At 42.3% G+C, this 26,581-nt stretch overlaps 1 protein-coding gene across 1 annotated transcript in view; it reads left to right on the top strand.

The window, feature by feature from the left end:
* DOCK2 (dedicator of cytokinesis 2) overlaps positions 1 to 26,581 on the top strand; it is a 536,841-nt gene that overhangs the window by 34,852 nt on the left and 475,408 nt on the right. Inside the window, exons 7-13 of the mRNA XM_060240619.1 lie at positions 2,071 to 2,206; positions 4,917 to 5,071; positions 7,618 to 7,699; positions 13,535 to 13,670; positions 17,814 to 17,889; positions 18,713 to 18,786; positions 24,119 to 24,244. Of these exons, the coding sequence (XP_060096602.1) occupies positions 2,071 to 2,206; positions 4,917 to 5,071; positions 7,618 to 7,699; positions 13,535 to 13,670; positions 17,814 to 17,889; positions 18,713 to 18,786; positions 24,119 to 24,244 (785 nt within the window). The remainder of the gene's footprint in view (positions 1 to 2,070; positions 2,207 to 4,916; positions 5,072 to 7,617; positions 7,700 to 13,534; positions 13,671 to 17,813; positions 17,890 to 18,712; positions 18,787 to 24,118; positions 24,245 to 26,581) is intronic.

Here is a 26,581-nt window from a genome sequence, read left to right as displayed (position 1 = left end):
GTTATTGGATGACCATCCAGATACTTCCCTGGGCAATCTGGCTGAGGGTTTGGAGGCTGTGGTGGGGTGGCTAAAAATGAGCAGGTTGAGACTGAATCCAGTAAAGGTGGAGGTTCTGTGACTGGAGGTGGGGCTTTGGGTTGGGGCGCAGACCTCCCGCTCTTGATGGGACACCATTGACACTAGTGTCATCTGTCAAGAGTTTGAGTGTGATCCTGGATGCCTCCTTGACCACACTCGCTCCCAGTGGAATATTGAGTCAGATTCAATGTTTTGGCTTTGACTTTTAAGGCCTTGAGCAATCTAGGACCTGTGTATCTTCAGGACTACCTCCTCCGTTTTAACCCCAAAAGGACATTGCGCTCTGCTGATAGCAACTTACTGGTGGTCCTTGCCTCTAAAGATATCCAACTGTCCTCCATGAGAGAAGAAGGAGACTGCAGATTTATACCCCGCCCTTCTCTCTGAATCAAAGACTCAGAGCAGTTTACAATCTCCTATATCTTCTCCCCCCACAACAGACACCCTGTGAGATGGGTGGGGCTGAGAGGACTCTCACAGCAGCTGCCCTTTCAAGGACAACTCTGCGAGAGTTATGGCTAACCCAAGGCCATTCCAGCAGGTGCAAGCGGAGGAGTGGGGAATCAAGTGTTTGGAGACGCCAGCGGTCCGTGCTGGACTCAATGAGATTGTTGTGTGAGCAGCAGGATCCCTTGAGTATGTAGCTTGGAGAACGCATGCGCTTGAGGAAGCGATTTGGGGAAATGGCATCTTATCGCTGTACCGTTGTGGAAGACTTCCATTCAAGGGACTTTGGACTCTTTTGGACTTTGGATTGAGTACTGGAAGCATCACAGAGCCATCAGAATTTTTTTAAAAAATTTCGGTGTCCTCAAGAGTCTTCTAGAAATGGAGCGGATGCTCTTCATGAACTACTTTAAGTGTTTTTGAATGACTCAGCAAATGCAATTAAATGTGTCTATGAATTGATACAAGTTTTTTTCAAAAGTTTTTGCAGCATCGTTTGGCTGTGTGCCCTAGCGGCTTTTGGTTTGTCTTTCTGTAACACAGCCTCCTCCGTTTTTTTGAAGAGCTCCGGATGGGACCTGGGGATCTTCTAGATAACAGTTGATTCCAGACCTCAGCGATGTGTTCTCTGGAGAAAATGGGTGCTTTGGAGTGCAGACTGTATAGCATTATAACCAGGGCTTTCTTTGTAGCAGGAACTCCTTTGCATATTAGGCCACACCCCTCTGATGTAGCCAATCCTCCAAGAGCTTATAGTAGGCCATGGAGGATTGGCTACATAAGAGGGGTGTGGCCTAATATGCAAAGGAGTTCCTGCTACAAAAAAGCCCTGATTATAAAAGGGGTGGCCAAACTTGCTTAACATAAGAGCCACATAAAATAAACATGGGTGAGGAAGGGAGGGAGGAAGGAAGGAAGGAAGGAAGGAAGGAAGGAAGGAAGGAAGGAAGGAAGGAAGGAAGGAAGGAAGGAAGGAAGGAAGGAAGGAAGGAAGGAAGGAAGGAACTTTAAAGTTAAAGCTGGCCTGGCTTGGAGAAGTGATTTAATGCTTTCTTCAAGCCAGCTGATGGGGGCTTTGAGAGCAACGCAATATGTGTGAAAGAGCCACGTGTAGCTCCCGAGTTACAGTTTGACTACTTCTGCATTACACCATGGTGTGGTTCCTCATCTCCCCAAATCCCACCCCTTCTCAAGCTTTACCTCTAGATATCCAGGATTTTTCCAGTTTGGAGTTGGCGGCTCTATCGTATACCAAAGATTAGTAGTTTAAGGGGGAAAAAAGATAAAGTAGTGTGTGGTCTCAATGAGAATGTAGTGATTGAATTTTTAAGCTCTGTATATATTTATGTGCATATGTGCGCATACACACGCTCATAACTACATCCAAGCGGTGTGTCATTGTGTTAATATATAAATATAATTGTAATATATAATATAACTACTGGACTGTAAATATTTTCAGTATCAAGCATCTTTTTGTGGCTGTTGCCAAGAGATTTACATTCTGATGTTACTGATGGCATTGCCTCTTTATGAATACAGGGTACTTGAGCTAGATCTTACAGTTAGAGATGAAGATGGAAATATCTTGGATCCCGAAAAGACAAGTGTTATCAGCCTTTTCCATGCTCATGAACAAGCCACGAACAAAATTACAGAGCGAATCAGAGAGGAGATGGTATGATGTTTGCACAACATTCTTTTATGAGTGAGGGAGGAGTATCTACTTCATCTTTAGCTGCTGAAAGTTCCCCATCCTCAGATTTCAGATAATGAGAGGGTTTTTAAAAAAATGAGTTATTTGCTATGTGAATCCTTTTTATTTTAAACTTGCCAAGCTTTTCAGGAGCCCAACAGGTACAATTGCTGGTGAAGACCAACAATCACTATATAAAGAGACAGACAAATATACAGTGTTATGCATATTTCTTTCCCCCAGACATGCAAATGGGTCTTGAGGCTAAGAATGCTGTCCTAAGCAGAACTACACTTTTCCATTGAAGTAAACGGGCTTAGAAGGGGGTTTTCTGCTTACGGTGGCACTATGAGTAAAGTCTGCCAAAGTTAGCGTCTGGCCTTGTTCCAAATGCTTATTTAATAAATCTCATTTCACATCGGGAAGTCATCTTCATCTTGTTAAAAACTTACCTTATGCTTGTGGCAATAGCACATTTTAATATTCAAGTTATGGTTTCTCCTGTAAACCAAGCTCAGATATATTTGGAGGTGTATGTCCCATATGAGGCAGGAATTACTAGCACACACTCAACTCTATTTGAATTGCAAAATATGGTTCCTCTCATGACTGGAAAGAAAAAAAAAATCCAATCTCTTTTATTAGCTTTCGTGCTCATCAGAATTCATTTCACTAGATGTTTTTTTTTTTTTTTTAAATTTAAAATGAAGGAGGAAAAAAAAGATTATCCAGCAAGATTTTAACACCTTGTTTTGACAGTCTTTGGTGTTAAACACTCACAGTTTAATTGCATTAGGTGCTAGGTTGTAGCAACTACATTCTGGGAACCAGAAGCACACAATGGAGGTCATCTCATTTTGGGGGGGGAAACATTCTACCAAACGAGATGACGACCGCTGTTTGCTTCTGGTCTCACTTGAAACATCTTGTATTAGCGTTAAATTTTGCCCAGAGATAGTCAAGATAGCCCTAGAAAATTATTTTAAATATTGACACAATAAAATGTTAAAAAAAAATCAAGTATCATTGAAGAATGAAATAGCTCAATTATGCCTTAAAACAGTGGTTCTGGACCATAAATTATTCTATAACCAATGCACCCATCAGTGTGTAAAACCACATTTCCCAACAGGTCTAGACACAGGAAGCAAAGTTGCCTAAATCCTACAGGGAGATGTTGAGGCAAACAGACATGGTTGGGAGGCCAGCAGCTGTTAATTCTCTGGCCAAGGAAGTGATGCAATCTGTATAATATAGCCTTACTGCAGATTATTGCCTCACCTTTGGTTTAGGCTTCCCACTCATTCCTTCCTGGGCATAGGGTTGCCAAGTCCAATTCAAGAAATATCTGGGGACTTTGGGGATGGAGCCAGGAGACTTTGGGGGTGGAGCCAGGAGACATTAGGGGTGGAGCCAAGATCAAGGCTGTGACAAGCATCATTGAACTCTAAAGGGAGTTCTGGCCATCACATTTAAAGGGACGGCACACCTTTTCAATGCCTTCCTTCCATAGGAAATAATGAAGGATAGGGGCACCTTCTTTTGGGGCTCATAGAATTGGACCCCCTGGTCCAGTCTTTTTGAAACTTGGGGGGTATTTTGGGGAGAGGCACTAGACGCTATACTGAAAATTTGGTGCTTCTACCCCAAAAAACAACCCCCCCCCAGAGCCCCAGATACCCGCGGATCAATTATCCATGATTTTCTATGGGAATAAATCTCCATAGGGAATAACGGAGTTCCCAGCAGACATTTCCCTCCCCTCCCCCCGCTTTCTGACGACCCTGAAGTGGGGGGGGAGGGCCTCCAAACCGGGAGATCCCCTGCCCCCACCTGGGGATTGGCAACCCTACCTGGGCAGCAGTGTAGGATTAGCTGGTTGCCGTGGGGTCAAGCAACAATTTTTAAGGTCTCCTTAAAGGTGGCCGGGAATGTTACCTTTTTTTGCCTGCTTCACCTCGCTGTTTCCGAGAGAGCAGTGGCTGTTGGCCACGTGGAGCCAGAGTGGGTTGCCCAATTGTTGGCAAATCTGATTGGACAGCCTCCTAAGAAACCCACATTAACTGCTTGGGTTTTCAAGCACCGTTCAAAAGTTTTAATGAACCCTAGTTAACCCATACATTGGTGTCTATTGTCTTTATTTCGAGGTGTGGGGGCATATCTATGTCATAAGAAATGCACAACAGGTTAGCAATAAATTATTTAAATTATTCTTCTGCAAATGTTTACAGAAGCAACTAGTTATCGCATTTCAGCAATCTGAACCCAAGAATTTAGTCTGCATGTAATTTTTGTGGTTCAAATCACCTCTACTTATATCACTGTGAGCGTTTTCACACTGATCTTAATCGGGAGCGACGTCCCTCTTCACCGCACAGCGTCTACACGGATTTCGCACTAATTGCTCCGCAGAAGCCGGAAGAGCCGCAAAGTCCCGAGGCTTTTGCGTCGCAAATGTAAACCGCCAAAAAGCAGTTTACATTTGCGATGCAAAAGCCGCGGGACTTTGCGGCTCTTCCGGCTTCTGCGGAGCAATTAGTGTGAAATCCGCGCAGACGCTGCGCGGTGAAGAGGGACGTCGCTGCCGATTAAGGTCAGTGCGAAAACGCCCTATGTTTTACGCCTGCCATTAATTCTTCCTAGGATTATTTTGGATAACCTTGTATCTTTCTTATCCTTTCTCTGAGCGCAGTCAAAGGATGAGTCTGATTATGGAACCTTCTCCAGAAACTCTTCTTCGCCCACCCATAGCCTTTATGTCTTTGTAAGAAATTTTGTTTGCAGAATAGGAGAAGACGCTGAACTTTTCATGTCTCTCTATGACCCACAGAAGCAGTCTGTTATAAGGTATGTTGGACTCCGTTTTCTTTTTCTGTGCAAAGTGGAAATTTTCCGAGAAAGTTTGCTTTTATGATGAACGTGTGGCTCTTTCTCCAATGAAAAGGAAAGAAACACAAGTATATAATTTATTTATCTCTAGTCCATTCATAGTCGCTGAGAATCAAGGTAATCAGCAGGATGGGACATCCAATAAACAATTGCAATAGGGGCAAATTGAAGAAAACTGAAAATAAGAAGAATTCTGAAACGGAGCTGAAACAGCATAAATGTTAAATATTACAGTTTTAGAAATGCAGAAATTACATAGTAAGTGCCTACTAAGAGCAATTAACTACACAATAGTACAGTTTATTGTCACTATCTCCTTACCAAAGCACGTTTCATTACAGTACAGCCTTGTTACTTGTGTAAAAAAACACTCCCGAATACTGTTTTGCGTAGTTTGCAGAAAGCCAAGAGTGTGACTATTCTAACCTCATCAGGCAATCCATTCTGTAAGGTGTGCGCACAACAGAAAATGCACAAGCAGGCCTCAGATTCAGCAGGAGCTCACAGGAGCACAGCTCCTGAGCCTTACTAAGGGTTCCCCCTCCTCCTCCCCACCTACCTTGTCCATTGAGTAGTAGGTGCAACTGCATACTAATCCCTGGATTAGGAGGATGGGCAGCCAGCCAGCCACCAGGAGCTTTGCCACACCCTGAGCAGCTTTCATTAACCCTTGGAGAAGCCCACACCACCCTTTCTCCACTTCTTATGTGATTTTGGGAGTGGGTGGCTTGCTGGCCTTTTGACTTGGGAGGGAGTGGCAACCCAGGAGAGCAAGGCCTACTTGGGCTGGCTGGATCTCTAGCCAGCCCAAGCAGGCCGTGCTCTCCCAGGTCTCTCCTTGCATCAGGTTGCTTTTGGCTGGGGGGTGGCATATGCTTATAAGTTATACTAATGAGCTCTGCCACCTATTTTTTTTTTTTTTACAAAATGACCCCTGTGCACAAGTAGGGTTGCCAAGTCCAATTCAAGAAATATCTGGGGACTTTGGGGGTGGAGCTGGGAGACATTAGGGGTGGAGCCAAGATCAAGGCTGTGACAAGCATCATTGAACTCCAAAGGGAGTTCTGGCCATCACATTTAAAGGGACGGCACACCTTTTCAATGCCTTCCTTCCATAGGAAATGATGAAGGATAGGGGCACCTTCTTTTGGGGCTCATTGAATTGGAGCCCCTGGTCCAATCTTTTTGAAACTTGGGGGGTATTTTGGGGAGAGGCACTAGATGCTATACTGAAAATTTGGTGCTTCTACCCCAAAAAACAGCCCCCCTCAGAGCTCTCCCCCTGCTTCAGGGTCATCAGAAAGCAGGGGGAGGGGAGGGAAATGTCTGCTGGGAACTTTATTACTCCCTATGGAGATTTATTCCCATAGAAAATCATGGAGAATTGATCCGCGGGTATCTGGGGCTCTGGGGGGTCTGTGTTTTGGGGTAGAGGTACCAAATTTTCAGACAAAGGGGAGGAACTAAAGCCATCAGAGTCATTTCTGTGTCATAAACTGGCCTGAAATCAGACTAAAAGATCCAGAGCACACAAGTTATCTAAAAAGGTCTGGAGTCGGTCTGCTCTCAATCACTTTGCCTTAAAGGGGCAAATAAAAGACTTGGCAACAATTAGGCACGTCATTTTTATATAGAATTTTTTTTAAATTAATGGACAGATAACTACCTCTTTGAGAGGCTCAGAAAAGGTGCCTTGAGTTAGTAACTAATTTATGATATTCATCATGGGCCCATTACATTTTAGCAGCCAGGATGGACAAGAAGAAGAAGAATTGCAGATTTATACCCGCCCTTCTCTCTGAATCAGAGATTCAGAGCGGCTTACAATCTCCTATATCTTCTCCCCCGACAACAGACACCCTGTGAGGTGGGTGGGGCTGAGAGGGCTCTCACAGCAGCTGCCCTTTCAAGGACAACCTCTGCCAGAGCTATGGCTGACCCAAGGCCATGCTAGCAGGTGCAAGTGGAGGAGTGGGGAATCAAACCCGGTTCTCCCAGATAAGAGTCCGTGCACTTAACCGCTACATAAGACTGGCTCTCAGTAGACAAACATTCTGTGAGGTGGGTGGGGCTGGAGAGGGCTCTCACAGCAGCTGCCCTTTCAAGGACAACCTCTGCCAGAGCTAATGGCTAACCCAAAGCCTTAGCTGCCACCTCCCCCCTGGGATTGAGGAGCAGCAAGAGAAGCCAGCGGCCTCCATGTGTGATTTAAATTTTTAAATTGCCCCTGAAGGCCCTCGGCTACTCCTGCTGCTCCTTCCGCTGGAATTTTAATCCTGGGCCCTGCGGCTGTTTGGGGGCCCTGAGTTAGGGGGGGCCCCGGCCATGTCAGGTGCAGGGCACCCAAAGGCCCCCTTGTAGCTACGGGCCTGGGTAGAAGTGATATTGTGAAGTGTTCAAATCTGGGCTGAGGAATGAATATTATATGATGCTGCTTGCTAATACCGTTCTGTGCAGCTAATGAGTGTATTATATATATAACCTAATGTGCTCTTTTTAAACAGTGAAAATTACCTGGTGAGATGGGGAAGTAAAGGTTTTCCCAAGGAAATTGATATGATCAACAACCTGAAAGTGGTGTTCACTGTGAGTAACCATTTCTACATGACACTTGTCTCCCAGCAGAGTTTTTGCCTCGAAAAAGCAGGAAGCTTCGTTTAAATGAAGGATTGCCTCCTCCTGTCACGTCTCCAAACTATTTCACGTTCTTCCAAAGTGGTTTAGTTTTTGTCCAAGCTGAACGTTGGCTTGGTTCAGATGTAACAAAAACCTACGGTTTATTTTAACAGTGGATAGTTTGTGAAACCAAGATTTGGTTTGCAGATGATATTTCAAAGGCAAGCAGATTCTAGTTCTGCCTTCTCTCTTTCCCTTGCGGAAGCCTGGCTGATATTCCAGTCTCTATTGTGGTAAGGACTGAGGAATGTCAGGATATCAGTATAGGTGTATAAACCAACTTGAAACTGTGGCTTTTGAATCCTGGCATGATGTACCCTATTTAACTATAGTTAATGGAATGGCCCATATTCAGACGACCACGTCAACCACAGTTTGCTCAATTAAACCATCATTTATTGTTATATTTGAACAAAAACATAGTTGTATCTGCCGATCTTAGTGGAACTAAGCATGACCTGGACCTCCTGAGATGCCTTAGTCTTTCCAACAGCATTGCAAAAAAAAATGCATACGATTATTCTGCTGAAAAAAATGTTACAAAACAAAGCTGTAAAACTTCTTACATAAAAGTATGTATAGAAAATAAAGCATATGGTTTCAACTAAGCATGACCTGGACAATGAGATGCCTTAGTATTTCCAACAGCATTGCAAAAAATTGCATATGATTATTCTGCTGAAAAAATGTTACAAAACAAAGCTGTAAAACTTCTTACATAAAAGTATGTATAGAAAATAAAGCATAAGGTTTCAACAAAGGCTAACCTTTGTGTATTTATGCTGTATGAAACATTAAATTGCTGTGATGTCAAAACTATGTCCTTATCACTTTTCAAGAGAGCATTGTTATATGGCGGCTAGAGTGCTGGACTAAAATCTGGGGGATTGGGGGTTATATCCTTATCTGCCATGGAGGCTTGCTAGAGAATCTTGTGCTAGGCAAATGCTCTCTCAACCTATCCTAACTTGTGAGGATAAAATGGGGGGAGGGATGATGCTAGCTGCTTTGTGTCCCCAATGAGGAGAAAGGCAGAGTATAAATGAAAGGAATAAATAAACAATACATTAAAATGAAGTGTATTTGTCTTGAGCTTACTTGTAGGTTACATAAATACAGGTTTAATTATATGCCAGTCACGATCCAGTTGTAATTGATGTTAATGGTTATAGCTCTTCATTGCAATATTTAGCATAAGCTAATTCTAAAAGAAAAGAAAAACGTCATTTTGAATAGTGTAGACAGATGTTACAGTAAACAGAAGAGGTGATTATTACAATCATTGAGATATACAAATCCTATCCCATATATATAAGTGTTCAACGACATCAGTAAATTATTTCTTGTATACATTATTGAGGGGGTAAAAACCATAGTTATCAAGGGACCAATGATTTTTTTTCTAATCCAAGCTTAATGAATTTACTGCTGCTCTGTTTTATCAATATATGTAATTCTCAATATGGTCCTATCTGTTTGCATATTTAAATCTGGAGATTGCAACCATGAACAGATAAGCCTGATCTTTCTACAAACCTGAAAATATCCCACATTTTGATTTCAGAAAAATCAGAAATCTAAGGGGTTAAGAAAAAACCCCCAACTAATTGAAGCAGTGCCTGCAGCTTTAAGAACAACTTCCCACAGTGGTCATTGCTAGGCAACAATACAGCATTGACAGCCTATTCCAGCCTTGGTTTTCTCCTGTTAAAAGGCAGGAGGCAAGGCCATTTCTGGGGCTTTTGTGTCTTTTGATGATGGCCAGGGCCAGCAGCATCAACTGGGCATCTTGCTTGATTTATACAGGCCTGGCTGCTTGCTGCTATTCGACAGCAAGAACTCCACAAAAGTCAGGTTGGTGTACAGTTGCCAGATGAAATTGCTGAGCAGTCGGGTTAGAACGGATAAAAGGAAGTCCTTCTTCACCCAAAGGGTGATTAACATGTGGAATTCACTTCAACAGGAGGTGGTGGCGGCTACAAGCATAGCCAGCTTCAAGAGGGGTTAGATAAAAATATGGAGCAGAGGTGTGTGTGTGTGTGTATTTGGCCACTGTGTGACACAGAATGTTGGACTGGATGGGCCATTGGCCTGATCCAACAGGGTTTCTCTTATGTTCTTATGTGACACAGAGTGTTGGACTGGATGGGCCATCGGCCTGATCCAACAGGGTTTCTCTTATGTTCTTATGTGACACAGAGTGTTGGACTGGATGGGCCATTGGCCTGATCCAACAGGGTTTCTCTTATGTTCTTATGTGACACAGAGTGTTGGACTGGATGGGCCATTGGCCTGATCCAACAGGGTTTCTCTTATGTTCTTATGTGACACAGAGTGTTGGACTGGATGGGCCATTGGCCTGATCCAACAGGGTTTCTCTTATGTTCTTATGTGACACAGAGTGTTGGACTGGATGGGCCATCGGCCTGATCCAGCAGGGTTTCTCTTATGTTCTTATGTGACACAGAGTGTTGGACTGGATGGGCCATTGGCCTGATCCAACAGGGTTTCTCTTATGTTCTTATATGACACAGAGTGTTGGACTGGATGGGCCATTGGTCTGATCCAACAGGGTTTCTCTTATGTTCTTATGTGACACAGAGTGTTGGACTGGATGGGCCATTGGCCTGATCCAACAGGGTTTCTCTTATGTTCTTATGTGACACAGAGTGTTGGACTGGATGGGCCACTGGCCTGATCCAACAGGGCTTCTCTTATGTTCTTACGTGACACAGAGTGTTGGACTTGATGGGCCATTGGCCTGATCCAACAGGGTTTCTCTTATGTTCTTATGTGACACAGAGTGTTGGACTGGATGGGCCATCGGCCTGATCCAACAGGGCTTCTCTTATGTTCCTCATCACCAGGGATGTTTCTGGGGGGGACAGGGATGTCCCCAATGTAATGGTGTCATGCAGAAGTGATGCCATCATGTTGGGGACTAGTGCCCCACACACATGCACTCCAAGTGGTGAATTCACAGCTTGGAGTTCAGGCATGTGCAGCCCCCTCACTTCTTGCAAAAAGCATTTAAAAGAAGCCTTTAAATTCTTTTTTTGCAAACGCAAGGGTGTGTGCGTGTGTGCCTCAACTCAGTGGTGAATTTGCCACTTGGATTCAAGCATGCAGCCAGTGGCTGCCCCTCTCCCTCTACTCCCGTAAAATTTAAAGGTCCCTCCAGCTGATCAATGGGCCATGTGTTCCCACTCATTAACTGGAGGGCCTTTGAAATCTACAGGAGGGGAGGAAGAGGGGTGGCTGCCAGTGGTTGCTGTTAGGGGTGGAGCTTGGGGTGTGGCTTTCCCTTCTGACCAGCAGCAGGCAAGAGCCTACAAAATTGGGGGATCCCCCACCTGGGGGGCATCCCTAGGGTGGTTCAATGGTTTCAGGCTAGGATCTGGGAGACCCAGGTTTGAAACCCCAGACTGCCATGGAAGCTCACTGGGTGATACCCAGCCTAACATTCCTCACATGTTTGTTGTGAGAATATAATGGAAGAAAATGATGTAAGCCGCTTTGGGTCCACATTGGGGAGAAAGGCAGGGTATAAATGTAGTGAAGAATAATAAATATAGTTGAAAATTAAATATAGGGTAGTTGGTGGGTTGCTGAAGGGGGCACTCACTGGAAAAGACTCTGATCCTGGGAAAGACAGAAGGCAAAAGAAGAAGGGAACGCAAAAGATGAGATGGCTGGACAGCTTTGCTGATGTAACTAACATGAAGTTGAGTGGACTTCGGAGGATGGTGGAAGACAGGGGGGCCTGGCATGACTTGGTTCATGGGGCCACAAAGAGACTCAACTGTGCGACTGAACAATAACAAAAAGTTGATGGGTGGAAAGGAGAGAAGAAAGCATGGAAAAGTGAGGATATAGGGGTTGCTAGGATTGTTGAAATAGGAAATAGTGTGGGAAAAAGGATAGAAAATTAGGTACCTCTGCAAGGTCTTACTGATTCTCCACCATACAACTGTGGGCCTGTCTCAGCTAACAACATGCAACTCAGATAGAGTTTTCCCCGGTAGAGGTTGTCAGTGGGAGGGAAGGAGGGAAAGCTGAAAACCAGAGGGGAAATAAAGGTAGGTTGGTGGGTGGGAAGGAGATAAGGAGGCAGGTGAGATGGGAGAGGTTGCAGTGAAAGAGTGAGATTACATAATGGGGTTTGGGAAAATGAGATGCCGTCTGTGAGTCCTTGCAAGTACCCTGCTTATCTTGTCTAATTCTGTAAAAACAGAGAGTGTGTACATGTGTTCTACATCACAGTTTGGAGTTATCTGTGAACATCTGGAATTATTCCAAGAAGTTGCTGTTCTATAGAACTAGAAGATTACTTCTTGAGCTCTCCCTCAACATAAAAATTAGTTGCAAATTTGACAAGGAATTTACCCTCTTACTTTCATCCCGGCAGCCTTTCCCCAGGAAAACTGTGCAGTGCTGACAGCCATTGCTATGCTGATGCCCAGATGTGCAGGACCAGCTACTGCTGGGCCAAGGCCCTGATGTGCAGGGTCAGCTGCCAGTACTAGGTCATGAGACTAGGGCCCAGATGCATGGTGCTGGCTACCACTGCCAGGTCAGGCCCAAATGTGCAATGGCTGGTGGACCCAGTTGTGTGGTCGGGAACCTGCAAGGACTTGTAGTGGGCACCTTGCTTTCCCCTGTATTCCCCTCCCCACACAATTCCTTCATTGTGACAGCCCCATAGTGCCCATGAGAGCCCCATCTTGCCATACTTCTTTCCTTCCCACCCAACTAGGGTTGCCTGGTCTGTGCTGGAAAATATCTGGAGACTTTGGGGGTGAATTCAGGAGAGGGGAGGGGAGGGGAGAGGCCTCAGCACGGTACCATAGAGTCCACCCTTCAAAGCAGCCATTTTCTTCAGGGGAGCTGATCTCTGCCAGCTGGGGATCAGTTGTAAAAGTAGGAAATCCGCAGGCCCCACCTGGAGGCTGGCAATCCTACATCTGCTCCTCACCTTCAGCTATATTTGTTATACGTTTTCTTCATTTATCCCCTGCTTTTCTCTCCTAAGGAGGAGCAAAGCAGTTTACACTATTCTCCTTACCATTCTCCTGAGGCAGATTGTGCTGAGAGTATGTGACTGGCCCAAGGTTGCCTCTGTGACCTTCTATGGCAGAGTGGTCCTCCCAGGCTCAAGTCTGAACTTTTAACTGCTATACCACACTGACTTTTTTCGCCGTGGCTACTTTTGAATAGCAGTGAGCTGCCAGCCAGGCACGCCAGTGGTTGCAGTGAATTCTGGCCATGATAAAGTCTCCCTCAAAGACCAAAACAAGCTTGGAAAGGGCCCTGCCCCCTCTGCCCTCTTTTTACAGACAGGAACCAAGGCCTAAGGGCTAGCTGTACTGTTGTGGTTGCCTAGGAACCTCCACAACGGCCACTGCATTGTTTGTTTCTTAAACTGAAATTTAAAACTGTAATTTTAGATTTTTTTTAAAAAAAAAAACCAAAAACAAAACCCAGTATTATCTTAAAGATTTCAGATTTTTCTTCAAACCTGGGTGTTTTCTCACATTTGTAGAAAGATATTTTTTGTCTGTTCATAGGTCCGGTACCTGTATTTAAGTATCCCCAGATGAGGCCATATTGGGAATCAGATATATTAATGTTTCTTCTCTTTGAGAATTTTTCTTGCATGGTGGCAGGTGCGTTAAATTTAAATTTCTGTTTGGTTTGGGATTTGACTGTTAATCTTTTAACTGGTTTTTGGTCTTCTTATTTTAGGATCTTGGAAACAAAGATCTTAGTCGAGACAAAATTTATTTGATCTGTCAAATTGTACGGGTTGGAAGAATGGATCTTAAAGACACTAATACAAAAAAATACACACAAGGCATCAGACGACCATTTGGAGTGGCAGGTAATAAAAAAAGTTCCTGGCCAAAATCTAAAGAGTCTGGCTTGTTAATCTCATGGAGAGCCAGTTTGGTGTAGTGGTTAAATGTGCGGACTCTTATCTGGGAGAACCGGGTTTGATTCCCCACTTCTCCACTTGCACCTGCTGGCATGGCCTTGGGTCAGCCATAGCTCTGGCAGAGGTTGTCTTTGAAAGGGCAGCTGCTGTGAGAGCCCTCTCCAGCCCCACCCACCTCACAGGGTGTCTGTTGTGGGGGAGGAAGGTAAAGGAGATTGTGAGCCACTCTGAGACCCTTCGGAGTGGAGGGCGGGATATAAATCCAATATCTTCATCTACCTCACAGGGTGTCTGTTGTGGGGGAGGAAGGTAAAGGAGATTGTGAGCCACTCTGAGACTCTTCGGAGTGGAGGGCGGGATATAAATCCAATATCTTCATCTACCTCACAGGGTGTCTGTTGTGGGGGAGGAAGGGAAAGGAGATTGTGAGCCACTCTGAGACTCTTCGGAGTGGAGGGCGGGATATAAATCCAATATCTTCATCTACCTCACAGGGTGTCTGTTGTGGGGGAGGAAGGGAAAGGAGATTGTGAGCCGCTCTGAGACTCTTCGGAGTGGAGGGCGGGATATAAATCCGAAAGAAAGAAAGAAAGAAAGAAAGAAAGAAAGAAAGAAAGAAAGAAAGAAAGAAAGAAAGAAAGAAAGAAAGAAAGAAAGAAAGAAAGAAAGAAAGAAAGAAAGATGGATGTTTGGGAGCAGTTGAGCCATTCACTTCTCACTGCAGCTACCTGTTTACCAAAAGCTGCCTATAAAAATGGAGAGTAGCATTCCACCGGTTGCAAAGGCTGCCAGCAACTAGAAAACGGGCAAATTTATTGCAAGCAGCCCAGGGCTCTCTGGATCCAAACACATATAAAGTGCTGCCACTGAATGTACTGTCTGCTTTATTTCTATTTTAAAAAAAGTAAAGGCAGTCCCCTGTGCAAGCACCAGTTGTTTCCGACTCTGGGGTGATGTTGCTTTCAAACGTTTTCACGGCAGACTTTTTTACGGGGTGGTTTGCCATAGCCTTCCCCAGTCACCTACGCTTTCCCTCCAGCAAGCTGGGTACTCATTTTACCGACTTCAGAAGGATGGAAGGCTGAGTCAACCTCAAGCCGGCCACCTGAAACCCAGTTTCCGCCGGGATCGAACTCAGGTTGTGAGCAGAGCTTGGGACTGCAATACTGCAGCTTTACCACTCTGCACCACAGGGCTATTACATTTTCATAAAAACACAAGTAGAACCCACTGGATCAGACCAGTGGTCCACAAAGCCCAGCACACTGTTTCATACAGTAGCTAGTAGCTGCCCTGGAGTGTTGCATGAACAAGGTATTGCCTTTGCAGAAGCCATGCTGATTTTGCCCCAGCAGACTTTGGTCCTCAATGTGCTTACTAATTCGTTCTCTAATAACAGGTTCTACTAGGAATAGATGTTAGGCTAAGTGATTTGTAACTGGCCCCTCTGGACTTTTAAAAAAACTGGAGTGGCAATTTTATGTTTGATGTCTTCAAGAACTCTTGGTGTATGCCGTCTTGACCTGAAGACTTTTTTAGTTTTAATTTTGCCTAATAGCCCTAGAACTTCATCTCTGGTCACCTAAATTTGACTCAGTTCTTCAGACTAGCTTCTCAAAAACGGTGGTTCAGGTATGTGTATATGCCCCATATTTTCCGCAAAACAGATGTTAAGAATTCATTCAGTTTCATTGCCATCTCCTCATCTTCCTTAAGAAATCCTTTTATTCCTTTGTTTTCCAAAGACCCAAGTAGCTCTCGAGCTGTTTTGTTTTGGATTTTTTTGCTCCTGATATATTTGAAGAAATTTATTGTTTGTCCTAATATTTTTGGCCATCTGCACAAAGATTCTTACTTTGTTTCCTCTTTTGTCAACTTAAATTTGTTTTGCCACAACCTGTGCTCCTTTCTGGTCACTATATCAAGGGAACCTTTCACTTTTAAAAAGTAGCCTTTTTGCCTTTTATAGCTTTCTTGACTTTCTTGTTAACTACGTGGGCATCCTTTTACACTTGATGGTATCTTTCCTGCTTGAAGTGGCATTGCATCTGGGTCTCAATTAATGTAGTTTTAAATGATTTCCAGATAACTGATTTGACTCTTAGTTCTCCCTTTTAGCTTCCATCTGACTAGATCCCTTTTTTTAACAAAGTTTCCTCTTTTGAAATGAAAAAGCGATTGTTTTGGATTTTGGGGGTGACTTTCTGTTGACTCATGAATGCACTGTGATCACTCTTCTAAACTGGTGCAACAAAATTTACATTACAACATTTCTTGTATAAACAATTTTTATTAGTAACATATGGTAGTAGAACTATATCTACAACTTATAAAAAGCCTAAAGTGAAAAAAAAAAAACATCATTCTACCCCACATCTTACTTTTCTCCCGCCCCTCTCCCCAATAATTGACCCCCGCCAGTGTTATTTTTTTTTTTAAAAAACAGATATTAAAGGTACCTTTAACTATCAAGAAAAAACAAAAATTGATTAAGAAAAAGATCCCCCCTTCGAAAGTTATATTCTTGTCTTAAAGGTCTTAATCTTCAAAAATTGTCCAATGTCCTTTTATTTTCCACTCTTTTTCTACATATCTTCTGAATTTCTTCCACTCCCGATTAAAAAGTTCTAAATCGCAGTCTCTTAGTTTTCTTGTTAGCTTGTCCATTTCACTCCATGACATAACTTTTATAGTCCAGTCCCATTTTTCTGGTATTTTTTCTTGCTTCCACAACTGCGCATACAATGTCCTAGCAGCTGAGAGCAAGTACCATATTAAAGTTCTATCTTCTTTTGGAAGAAAGAAGAAAAAAAAAAGAACATTACAACATTTCTTGAGCCTGCTCAGAACCAAGTATAGAGCTGCCACACTTGGAAATGGCTCTCTGACCAGTTGCTTCTGTGCACAGTCATTTATGATGTCTAGAAAGACTGCTTAAGAAAGTCCATCAGCTGGGAGGGATGAACAGTGGCTTATGAGAGCTTATAGAAGGCATGACACTGCTACAAGGTATTTGCTGCCACAAGAAATGGTGGCAGCTATAGGCATAGACCGCTTAAAGAGGGGATTAGAGAAACATATCAAGCAGAAGTCCATCAGTGGCTATTAGCCACAAGAGATAGATAGAACACTAATGTCTGGGACAGTGGTGCTCTGTATTCTTGGTACTTGGGGGCGACATTGGGAGTGCTTCTGCAGGTGGACCTCCTGATGGCATCTGGTTTTGGCACTGCAGGTGGACCTCCTGATGGCATCTGGTTTTGGCACTGCAGGTGGACCTCCTGATGGCATCTGGTTTTTGGCCACTGTGTGATGTGTTGGATCGGATGGGTCATTTGACCTTATCTAATATGGCTTCTTTTATGTTCTTACCTTATGGGTAATGGTGTTCAAGGTGGAATGCTTTGAGTAATTTGTTCACCTGACAGTACCAAGCATAGGATACTGCATTATTCTTTCATAGGATAAAGCCTACTCAAGCACTATAACACACACATGAAAGATTTGTGATTGAATGCCAATGTATTAATTAAGTTAGCACAACAAACTAGCTGTCTCAGCTTCCCTCAAGTCAAGTTAATTACCAACTATCTAGGGTGTGTATATTTATTGGATGTTCAGTACTACCGCATAATTAAATTAATTAATGAAAGAGGAATCACAGTCAAACAACTGGATTATCTCTCTATGAACACATGTAAAGGGTTCAGTTTTTTGGGATATAGTGTCATTTCAGTTGCTGTACTTCACAGCCTATTTACCGCACCAAACGATAAAACAAAACTGTGTTTTCCTGTATTTGTGAAATGGAGAACTTGTTTACAAAGAAGTATGCCCTACTATGTTTAATAAGGTTTGCTCCCAGGTAAATAAACCAGGATTGCAACTGCAGTCTTCAGAGAATGAAACCAGTATTTTAAAGGCTATATGGCAAATAATCAGATTTGTAGGATAATCTATATAAAAAGCTTAAGAATTTAATTTACAGTGTAACGCACAACTCTGTAACTTATCCCAGCAGGAGGGCAGTTTAGTAATATACTAAATATACTAATATACTAACATATCTGGATGGATTTTGTTTTCCAGTAATGGATATTACAGACATTGTAAAAGGAAAAGCAGACAGTGATGAAGAGAAACAACATTTTATCCCCTTTCATCCGTAAGAAAATCTTACTGTGTTGTATATTTGGTAGCTCCTGTATCAAAAAGCCTTTATTGCCTGTTTTCTTTTCAGTAGAAGGTCAACATATGGTTCTACAGATTGTACCTAGAAGTAATTTCTTAAATTTCATTGTAACCGACATACATGGGAAATATTATGGCTTTTATTGCTTTAGCTAAAGATACATCTATGATCAGTTGATAACATAAAGCCATTTACCGTATCTTGGTAAAAAGAATTTCCAGAGAGCTTAAACTCTGCATTGCAGAACTGCTCCTTTTAACTTTGTCTTGATCCTCTGTAAATTTACTGTTTCAAAAGTGACCATGTCTGGTATTTTTACACTCACTAGGCAAGTCTCTGATTCCAAGAGAAACAGGTATACTATAGCACAGTGAAATCGTACTTAACTGATTGTGGTGACTGAGTTTCTTGTGCATGCCTGTATAATTGCTGTTCAAATGGTCTGGTGTGAAACTTTTTTTTTACCTGATGTAAAGCCTGTAACTGTACCTCACTGTATAGATGAGCTCGTTTTCCCACTAGCCAGGCCCATTAGACCGGTGAACCCTAAACTGTACATTAAATCTGTTATAGTAGTTGCCCTTAATTTTTTTTCCCCTTGTGTCTCTGAGGGGTTCTCTTTTGTTAATTAAACTGGATGTGGTCTTATTCGTTAGGCAAATACTTACAAATTCAAAATTGGGAGGAGAGACAAAGGGAATAAACCTGATGAATTCCAGTAGTACTTTCTGAATATTTTGTTACTTGATTATATTAATCTACTTCAATTTGCATTCCTTTTCTTTTTTCCCTGTAGAGTGGCAGAGAATGAGTTTTTGCATAATCTTCTGAGCAAAGTCACAGCATGCAAAGGAGACAGTGGTGGCCAAGGTGAAGTATACTTTCTCTTTCCCCCCTCACAAAACTAACTTTGGAAGCAGCGCTATCACTGCTGTTTACGGTGTTGAATACCTTGGGAGTACGTGGTAGGCGCTGCTGCCAGGTTCACCGCTAGGCGCGATATCGTGGAAGTCGTTTCTGAGAGCTGACCACGCTGTGAGAGAAGCTTGGTCACTTTAATTTATACAGTTGCGGTAACCCTTTTCTGGGATGCAACTCTTCTTAAGCTGAGCTCCTTTCGTTTCCCTTTTGTACCCTTAGAAGCTCATTGGTTCACAAATCTGGAGCAGCAGAAAATGTTTATTTCTTATTATTATTTTTTTTTGGTGCAAGGGCTAAAAGGTCTGAGACAAATTTTTGCAATTGCTAGAGTGATTTTAGGATTCTTATCACTGAGCAAAAGAGCCAGGACTTCGAGAGTATGGGAGATGATAGGTTGAATAAAGGTTTAATATAGTAATCCCTCGTAACCTCAAAACATTTGCATTCCAGCAGAACGTGAAAGGATGTATCAATCCTGATAAAGCCACAAGGGCAGATTCTATCAGTGTAGGGAAGTTGAGCTCCTATCTCAGTGTGAGTGAAGGTTTGTTGTACCAACAAATGTATGTATCTGAGTTGCTTGTTTCTAACTGTGACATATGAGGTCCCTGAGGCCCACACAACCCCTGGGGACTCCCATTTATGGCTTGACTTGTTTCTCCTTTTTCCTGTATGTGTGTGGTACAGTGTGGTTTTAGGATTGATTTTTTTAGACATAGATTTCCCCCCCAAGCTTTAATTTTTTTATTACAGATGGTTCAAAAATACAACAAAAATCCAAAAACAAATTTACATTTACCATTTGTTTAACAATAAAAATATACAACTAAAGACAGACAACCAATAGTATGTACTCGACATGAGAATATGTATAAACATATATATTATGGATTATAACAATAAATTATGTGGTTATAAAAATCAAATGTAAAGTTAATAGAGAACTATATACATCAGCAGGTAGGATGCTTTTAAATGGTGTCCGGTTAGATTGTGGTAATACTTTATATGACAACATTTCAATATTAATTACCTTAGATTTTAACATAGAGGAGTCCCAGATAACAGACCGTTCTGAGTCCAATAACTCTTGATCAAGATCTTGCTGTCATATAGATTGGTATGACAATTGGTTAGGTTGTGATAAACTAAGTAACAGTGGGCATAGTTTAGAGATCAATCCTTTTATTGGCAAAGATTCAAAATGTAATTTTTTTTCAAATTCTGAAAGTAAGGTACATAATGAACGATCGTAAATACAATTTGTACAGATTAGAAACTTGAAAATATTCAAACCATGGGAGTTAAGTATGGAAATAATATTCTAATTTTGCCTTGTCAATCATTTAATCTTTAGTCGTAACATTGATAGATCTAGAAATCCCGGCATGTTTCCAGGAAAGAAAATGTTTTTTTAAAGTACCTGGGAAAAAACAATTTTGTCCAGTAAACTTAATCAAATAGCAAATAGCAAGCCTTTATTGGCATAAAACAGATTTAGCAGTAAAATAGCAATATAAATAATATGAAATCCTAGATTATAGAGTACATAGGGAGCTAAAATACATAAAATAAGTAAAATATATATGAGTCGAGTTTAGCCAAATTAAATAATTAAAACAAATAAAATGTGGTCATTCCAGAACCATTCTCTGTCATATTTCCATGTCCTGTTGGAGAAATCTAGCCACCATTAAAGTTACCTCAGCGCAAGTGTTATTTAAAAGTTTGTGGACTTTGCCTGAATCAGCACAGCCCAACATATCTGCTAAGATATCTTTCAAGTATATACAACGAATATCATCATAAAGAGGACAGTTCAATAATACATGGGAAATAGTTTCAATACACTTGGAATTACAAAGAGAGTGTCTATTAGAGTACTCAATCCTGTTAAATCTACCAAATAGGATAGCAGATGGTAATGCATTACATCTCGTTAACGAGAACGCACGCCATTGCTGTGGAGCTTGCAGAGAGGAGAAATACGACGCTAATTTCCCTACTGAGAGAGGAAGTTCGAAATTCAGCGGGGAGCAGGACTTGTTGGCCAGGCTATATAACGTTTGCATTTCAATATCTAGAATTCTGAGCTTAAGTTTCAAAAAAGCTTCTTTTAAGGATAGCATAAGAAGTGAATCTAAATCAATGCCCATAGATTTAATTGTCCTCTCACTAAATACTAGCCAATTTGACAAATTCAATTCTGAGAGCAGTTGATATAAAAGGCTCTCTGAGTCAGAGTGGAAATGTAGCCGTGGCCAGTATTTAAGTGACATTAGCCGTGCTTGTGTTTCCACAAGATTCGTCCCTGTTTCTAAACACAAAACTGCATATGGTAGTTAATCAATAAGGAGGTTGGAAGTGCTAATTTACTCCTATATTTTCTCCAAACTTTTAAAGTAGCTTGTCTAAAGATATGAACTTTAGATAAAAGTATTCTATTGTCTCTCCACAAACCCTCATAGAATGTATATGGATGCAAACACGTTTCTTCTTGTCTTGCAGTCTGCAAGATAAGTCTATACTGCTTAATTAGAATTGCTAAAAGTATTGCATCATAGTATGTTGATACATCAGGAAATGCAAGCTTACGTTTTCCACATGGCCTCCTCAATGTAGTAAAAACTAGTCTTGTTTTTTTTAAAATGCCATATAAACAGGCCTTGGATTCAGTGGGAGCTCACAGGAGTGCAGCTCCTGAACCTTTCTGAGAGTTCCACCTCCTCCTTCTGAGAGTTCCACCTCCTTGACCGTTGAATAGCAGGTGCAGCTGCATAACAATCCCTGGATGTGCTCCACCACCTATTTTTCTACAAAACGACCCCTGCATATAAACATATTAATTTCTCTTTGCTATTTATTTACAAGATCTTTTGATATATGTACATATTGGAATAGCTTGGATACAAACAGCAGTTTCAGGAAGATTCTATAATGCTGATTTGTTCAAAGACAGTCAAAAATTGTACGTCCCATCAGTGTGATAAATTTTAATTGTATCCATGATACTAATATGATTGACTTTTAATAGATTATTCAGTTGCAAAGGAACATTAACGCCAAGATATGACCATGTTGATTTAACCCAGTTAAATTTATATTCTTTTCTAATCCATGTTTTACAAGTATTAGATAAAATGATAGGATAAAATAATGTCTTGGAATGATTAATTCTGAGGCCAGTTACCAATTCAAATTCATTAAGATGTTATATAATCTTAGGTAAAGAAGATTTGGGGTTTAATACGTATAAATACAACATCATCTGTAAATAGACTTATTTTAAACTAGAAATAAGGCCTGTTGTGAAGAAAAATACAAGCCCCCCCCCCCTTGCTGTCTTCCCACCTACCCAAGCGAAGGCATTCACTCCCCCCCTTAGTGTCTTCCCACCCACCTTCAAACCCCTCTCCAACTACCACCCACTTCCAACCACTCTTCCTCTCAACTACCCCTGCACCCTTGGCCCTCCACGACTCCCACCCCTGTGACATTCACTCACTCTCCACCCTCACTGTCTCCCCCCCCCACCCCTTGGCTTTAACTCACCTCCCCATCCTTGCTGTTTTCCCATCTGCCCTGCAGCTGAAACAGTTGACTGAGAAGAGTGCAGGGGGTGGGACTCACCACACCTGGAAGCCTCTCTTGAATCTCCACCTGCAAGAGAGTGAAACAGATCCATGGCAACTGGGCAGGAGTGCCATGGATGTCTTGTCCTGACAGGGTCGGTATAAAGGCAGCACTGGGGTGGGGGGGTGCCAACCCCCCACCATGGGGCACATGATGGAACCAGCCAACTAATACTCACCTGTTCTGGGTTGAAGTACTCCTGGATTGTTTACAATCCATCAGCTGTAGCAGTTGTGGCCCAAGGCAGAGAATGTTTTAAAGGGACAGTTGCTGAGCTGGCTCATCTCAAGCAGCAGAGTAGCTGACAGACCCCTTCTCCCCAGACAAGCCCTGTGCCCTGCCAAGGGTGGGAACCAGGCAAAGGACAGACCATCTCATGGAAAACTTCACGGGGAGGTTTCCATGGCATGTAGAGGCTGGGGGGACGAGTGGCCATGGCATGTGCCACCCTCTTGCCTTAGCTCAATGTCGAGCTTGAGTGCTGGAGACACTGTTATGCTGCCCAGCCTCAGGTGAGGGGAGAGGAGAGAGGGGAGGGAAGTTTGGGCTGCTTGCCTGTGCTTACCTGTCCATGAGCAAGTGCTCTTGTGCGTTCAGCTTCCAAAGGTCATGTACCTATTGGGATTCTGAATGGGAGAAGTTAGCCACAGTGTATAGACCTCACTCTCCTCCCTGAATGTCAAAGTGCTCACCCTATAATACTAAGTGCCCTCTTGGTGCATCGCGCACCACCATCGTGCCTCGTCCCTCACTCTAAGTTCACATGGCAGGGAGTTCCGAGACAGAGTCCTGTGCTGCGTACCCCACCTAAGGAGTTGTGAGAGGCCCAAGCGCAAGTTTTTATAGAAGGCAGGGCCAGGATTCAGTGCTGGGGGGGGGGCTTGGCTGCCCCCGGGAGGGAGGGGATCAGCTGGGCCTGTAGTTGTCTCCCAGAGGACTTTTGAGGCTAATGGGCAGGGATTCCACAGCAGGGAAGATTTTATTTTCATGATCCATGGGTGCCAATGGACTTCGCCATGTTCTTCCTTGTAACTTTCCACCTCTCACAGGGGTTGTTCCTGGGTTGAACTGGCTCAGGTCATGCCTCCAACACCACCCCCACCTATTCCAGTGGGGGGGGGGCTATACCTCTTTCCTACTGACGGCCATCCTCTCCACCCTTCTGCTGGCATAGACTTATAGAGAGCCCTGTGGCACACAGTGGTAAGCTGCAGTATTGCAGTCCAAGCTCTGCTCACAACCTGAGTTCGATCCCAGTGGAAGCTGGGTTCAAGTAGCTGGCTCAAGGTTGACTCAGCCTTCCATCCTTCCGAGGTCGGTAAAATGAGTACCCAGCTTGCTGGGGGTGAAGTGTAGATGACTGGGGAAGGCAATGGCAAACCACCCTGTAAAAAGTCTGCCATGAAAACGTCGTGATGTGATGTCACCTCAGAGTCGGAAATGACTGGTGCTTGTACAGGGGACAACCTTTACCTGGATTTATGCCAACATAACTGAGATTTACACTGATGTATGAGTAAACCAGCTCCCAAAGCACTTCAGAATTGCATTAACATGTGCCTTATTAAGACTTTTTCACATATTTCAAGAAAAGAAAAGAACTGATGACTTGATTGTAAACATCCATTGTTTTTGTTATCTTTTGTAGGATTATGGGTAACAATGAAAATGCTTGTTGGAGATATCAATCAGATTAGGAAAGACTACCCTCATCTTGTTGACAGGACAACAGTTGTTGCTAGGAAACTTGGCTTTCCTGAAATAATCATGCCAGGTATGAGGTGGTTTGATTCTACTTAGAAAGCAGTATGTCATTTTATGCTATGACTTTCATATTGTTCATCTCTACCACAGGATGTGTATAGATTCAGGTGGGTAGTCATGTTGATCTGAAGCAGCAGAGCTTCTAGCCCCACTTGAGAACCTCCTTTGTTTTTTTGGGCCACTGTGTGACACAGAGTGTTGGACTGGATGGGCCATTGGCCTGATCCAACAGGGCTTCTCTTATGTGACACAGAGTGTTGGACTGGATGGGCCATTGGCCTGATCCAACATGGCTTCTCTTATGTGACACAGAGTGTTGGACTGGATGGGCCATTGGCCTGATCCAACATGGCTTCTCATATGTTCTTCTGTGACACAGAGTGTTGGACTGGATGGGCCATTGGCCTGATCCAACATGGCTTCTCATATGTTCTTCTGTGACACAGAGTGTTGGACTGGATGGGCCATTGGCTTGATCCAACATGGCTTCTCTTATGTTCTTAAAAAAGTTTGAATCCAGTGGCACCTTTTCCAGGTCTTAACTTCCATGTGCAAGCACACTTCTTCAGATACAATGAAAGAGAATTTCCTCAACCATTACATATAGGTAGAGAGGTTTATATATAGGTGCGGGGTTTAGTTGCCAGGAAGGGCTAGTTAGAGTCAAGATGTATAAGTAACTGAGAGATTATAGCTGAGATTGGATTAAGGCAGTTGGTAAAATCTGTTAATGCCCATAAATTAGCAACACTGAGAATCCAACGAATCCAACACTGAGAATGAAGTTTGACTCCAGTGGCATCCCCAGGATAACAAAGTTCAATTCTGGGTATAAGCAAGAAATGGATGACACAGCATGTGTGGATGCACACTCCTTCAGATACATTAAAACAGATTTAATCAGATGTTACATATCAGTAGGGGGAGTTAGTTGCCAGGAAGGACTAATTAGAGTCAAGATGCTTAAGTACTAATTAGAGTCAAGATGCATAAGCAATACATGCAGCTAAGATTGTAATAACATATTTGGTAAGACATGTGAATAGCAGCAAATTGGCATGCAGATAATAAAGGAATTAACAGATATGAAAACTGAGTTTGAATCCACTGGCACCTTTAAGACCAAAAAAAGATTAATTTCTGGGCATGAGAACTGAGTGACCTAGCATATGTAGTGAGATAAGAAGCTGATATCTCCGTTAAACCTGGGGAGTTCCATTGTCCTGAGTGTTGTAATAACTTGTAATTCTGCAATCTCCCATTCCAGTCTGTTTCTGAAATTCCTTTAAAATAAAACAGCTAATTTGAGGTCCCTCATTGACTGCCCTGGGAGGCTGAAATGTTCTTAAACCCAGAATTTATCTTTGTTATCTTGGCGGTACCACTGGACTCAAACTTTATTCAACAGGGTATATGTGTCATTTCCCCACCCACCCCCACCCCCGTTATAATAGCAGTCAGTCACGCAGATACTGACATAAGTACTTCAGAGATTTTTTTTTCAAAATTAAATAGAATGCATAGGTATTCATCATGTGACTGTCTACTGACCATGTTCTAAGATGCTGCAGCTTCAAGTGGGAGTTCATGTATGTTGACACAACTATGAGAAGCAGAAAGTGTGAAAAAATACACTTTGGTGCTGTTTTCAGTTTTCAATATATATTGAACAAGATTAGAATTAAGATTATCAAGCAACATGTACATTAAGTAATATTGTCTGGGTAATGTCTGTTATGCTTTCTTTGTGTAAACATATCCCAGGCAGCTGCTCCAAATTATTTATGTATTTATTTACATCACTTATTGCTTTAAAAATCTTATTTGCCACTTTCCATAAAATGCGAAACAAATGGGTATATTACCAAATGATTTATTTTTACGATATTTAATTCTCATATAATTTCTTAATAGCAGACATCCCTTTCACCACAAACACTTAATTTTGAAGAAAGACATCGCCTAAACGGATTACAATGTTAATATAATAGCATTCTGTTCTGAAAAAAAAAATGAAGATTGTTATTTTGTAAACTGTGGCGTTGCAAAAATATCAATTTCAATCGAATAAAAAATTGCAGTCTTGCTCCTGAACATAAAACATCCACAAAAATATAACAATACCTTTGAAAATACACATGGCAAAGTCCCAGATTTAGAATATCTTTGACATGACCTATTCATCATTTTATTAAAAATCTGCCCAAGAGATGTTTTCCTGCTTCCTTTCCCAAAAGTTCAAAAATCCCACCTGATTTATTTTTTTGTTTTATTAGGGGTATATGTGGAAGATATTTTACTATTATGATAAATTTCTCCATTTCAAATAAATATTTACAGTTTTTTG

Source organism: Heteronotia binoei, chromosome 5 (genome assembly GCF_032191835.1).
Source record: "Heteronotia binoei isolate CCM8104 ecotype False Entrance Well chromosome 5, APGP_CSIRO_Hbin_v1, whole genome shotgun sequence".
In the NCBI taxonomy this organism is placed as follows: domain Eukaryota; kingdom Metazoa; phylum Chordata; class Lepidosauria; order Squamata; family Gekkonidae; genus Heteronotia; species Heteronotia binoei.
The sequence above is the reverse complement of the archived record's forward strand: the minus strand, read 5'-3'. Positions and strand labels throughout refer to the sequence as shown.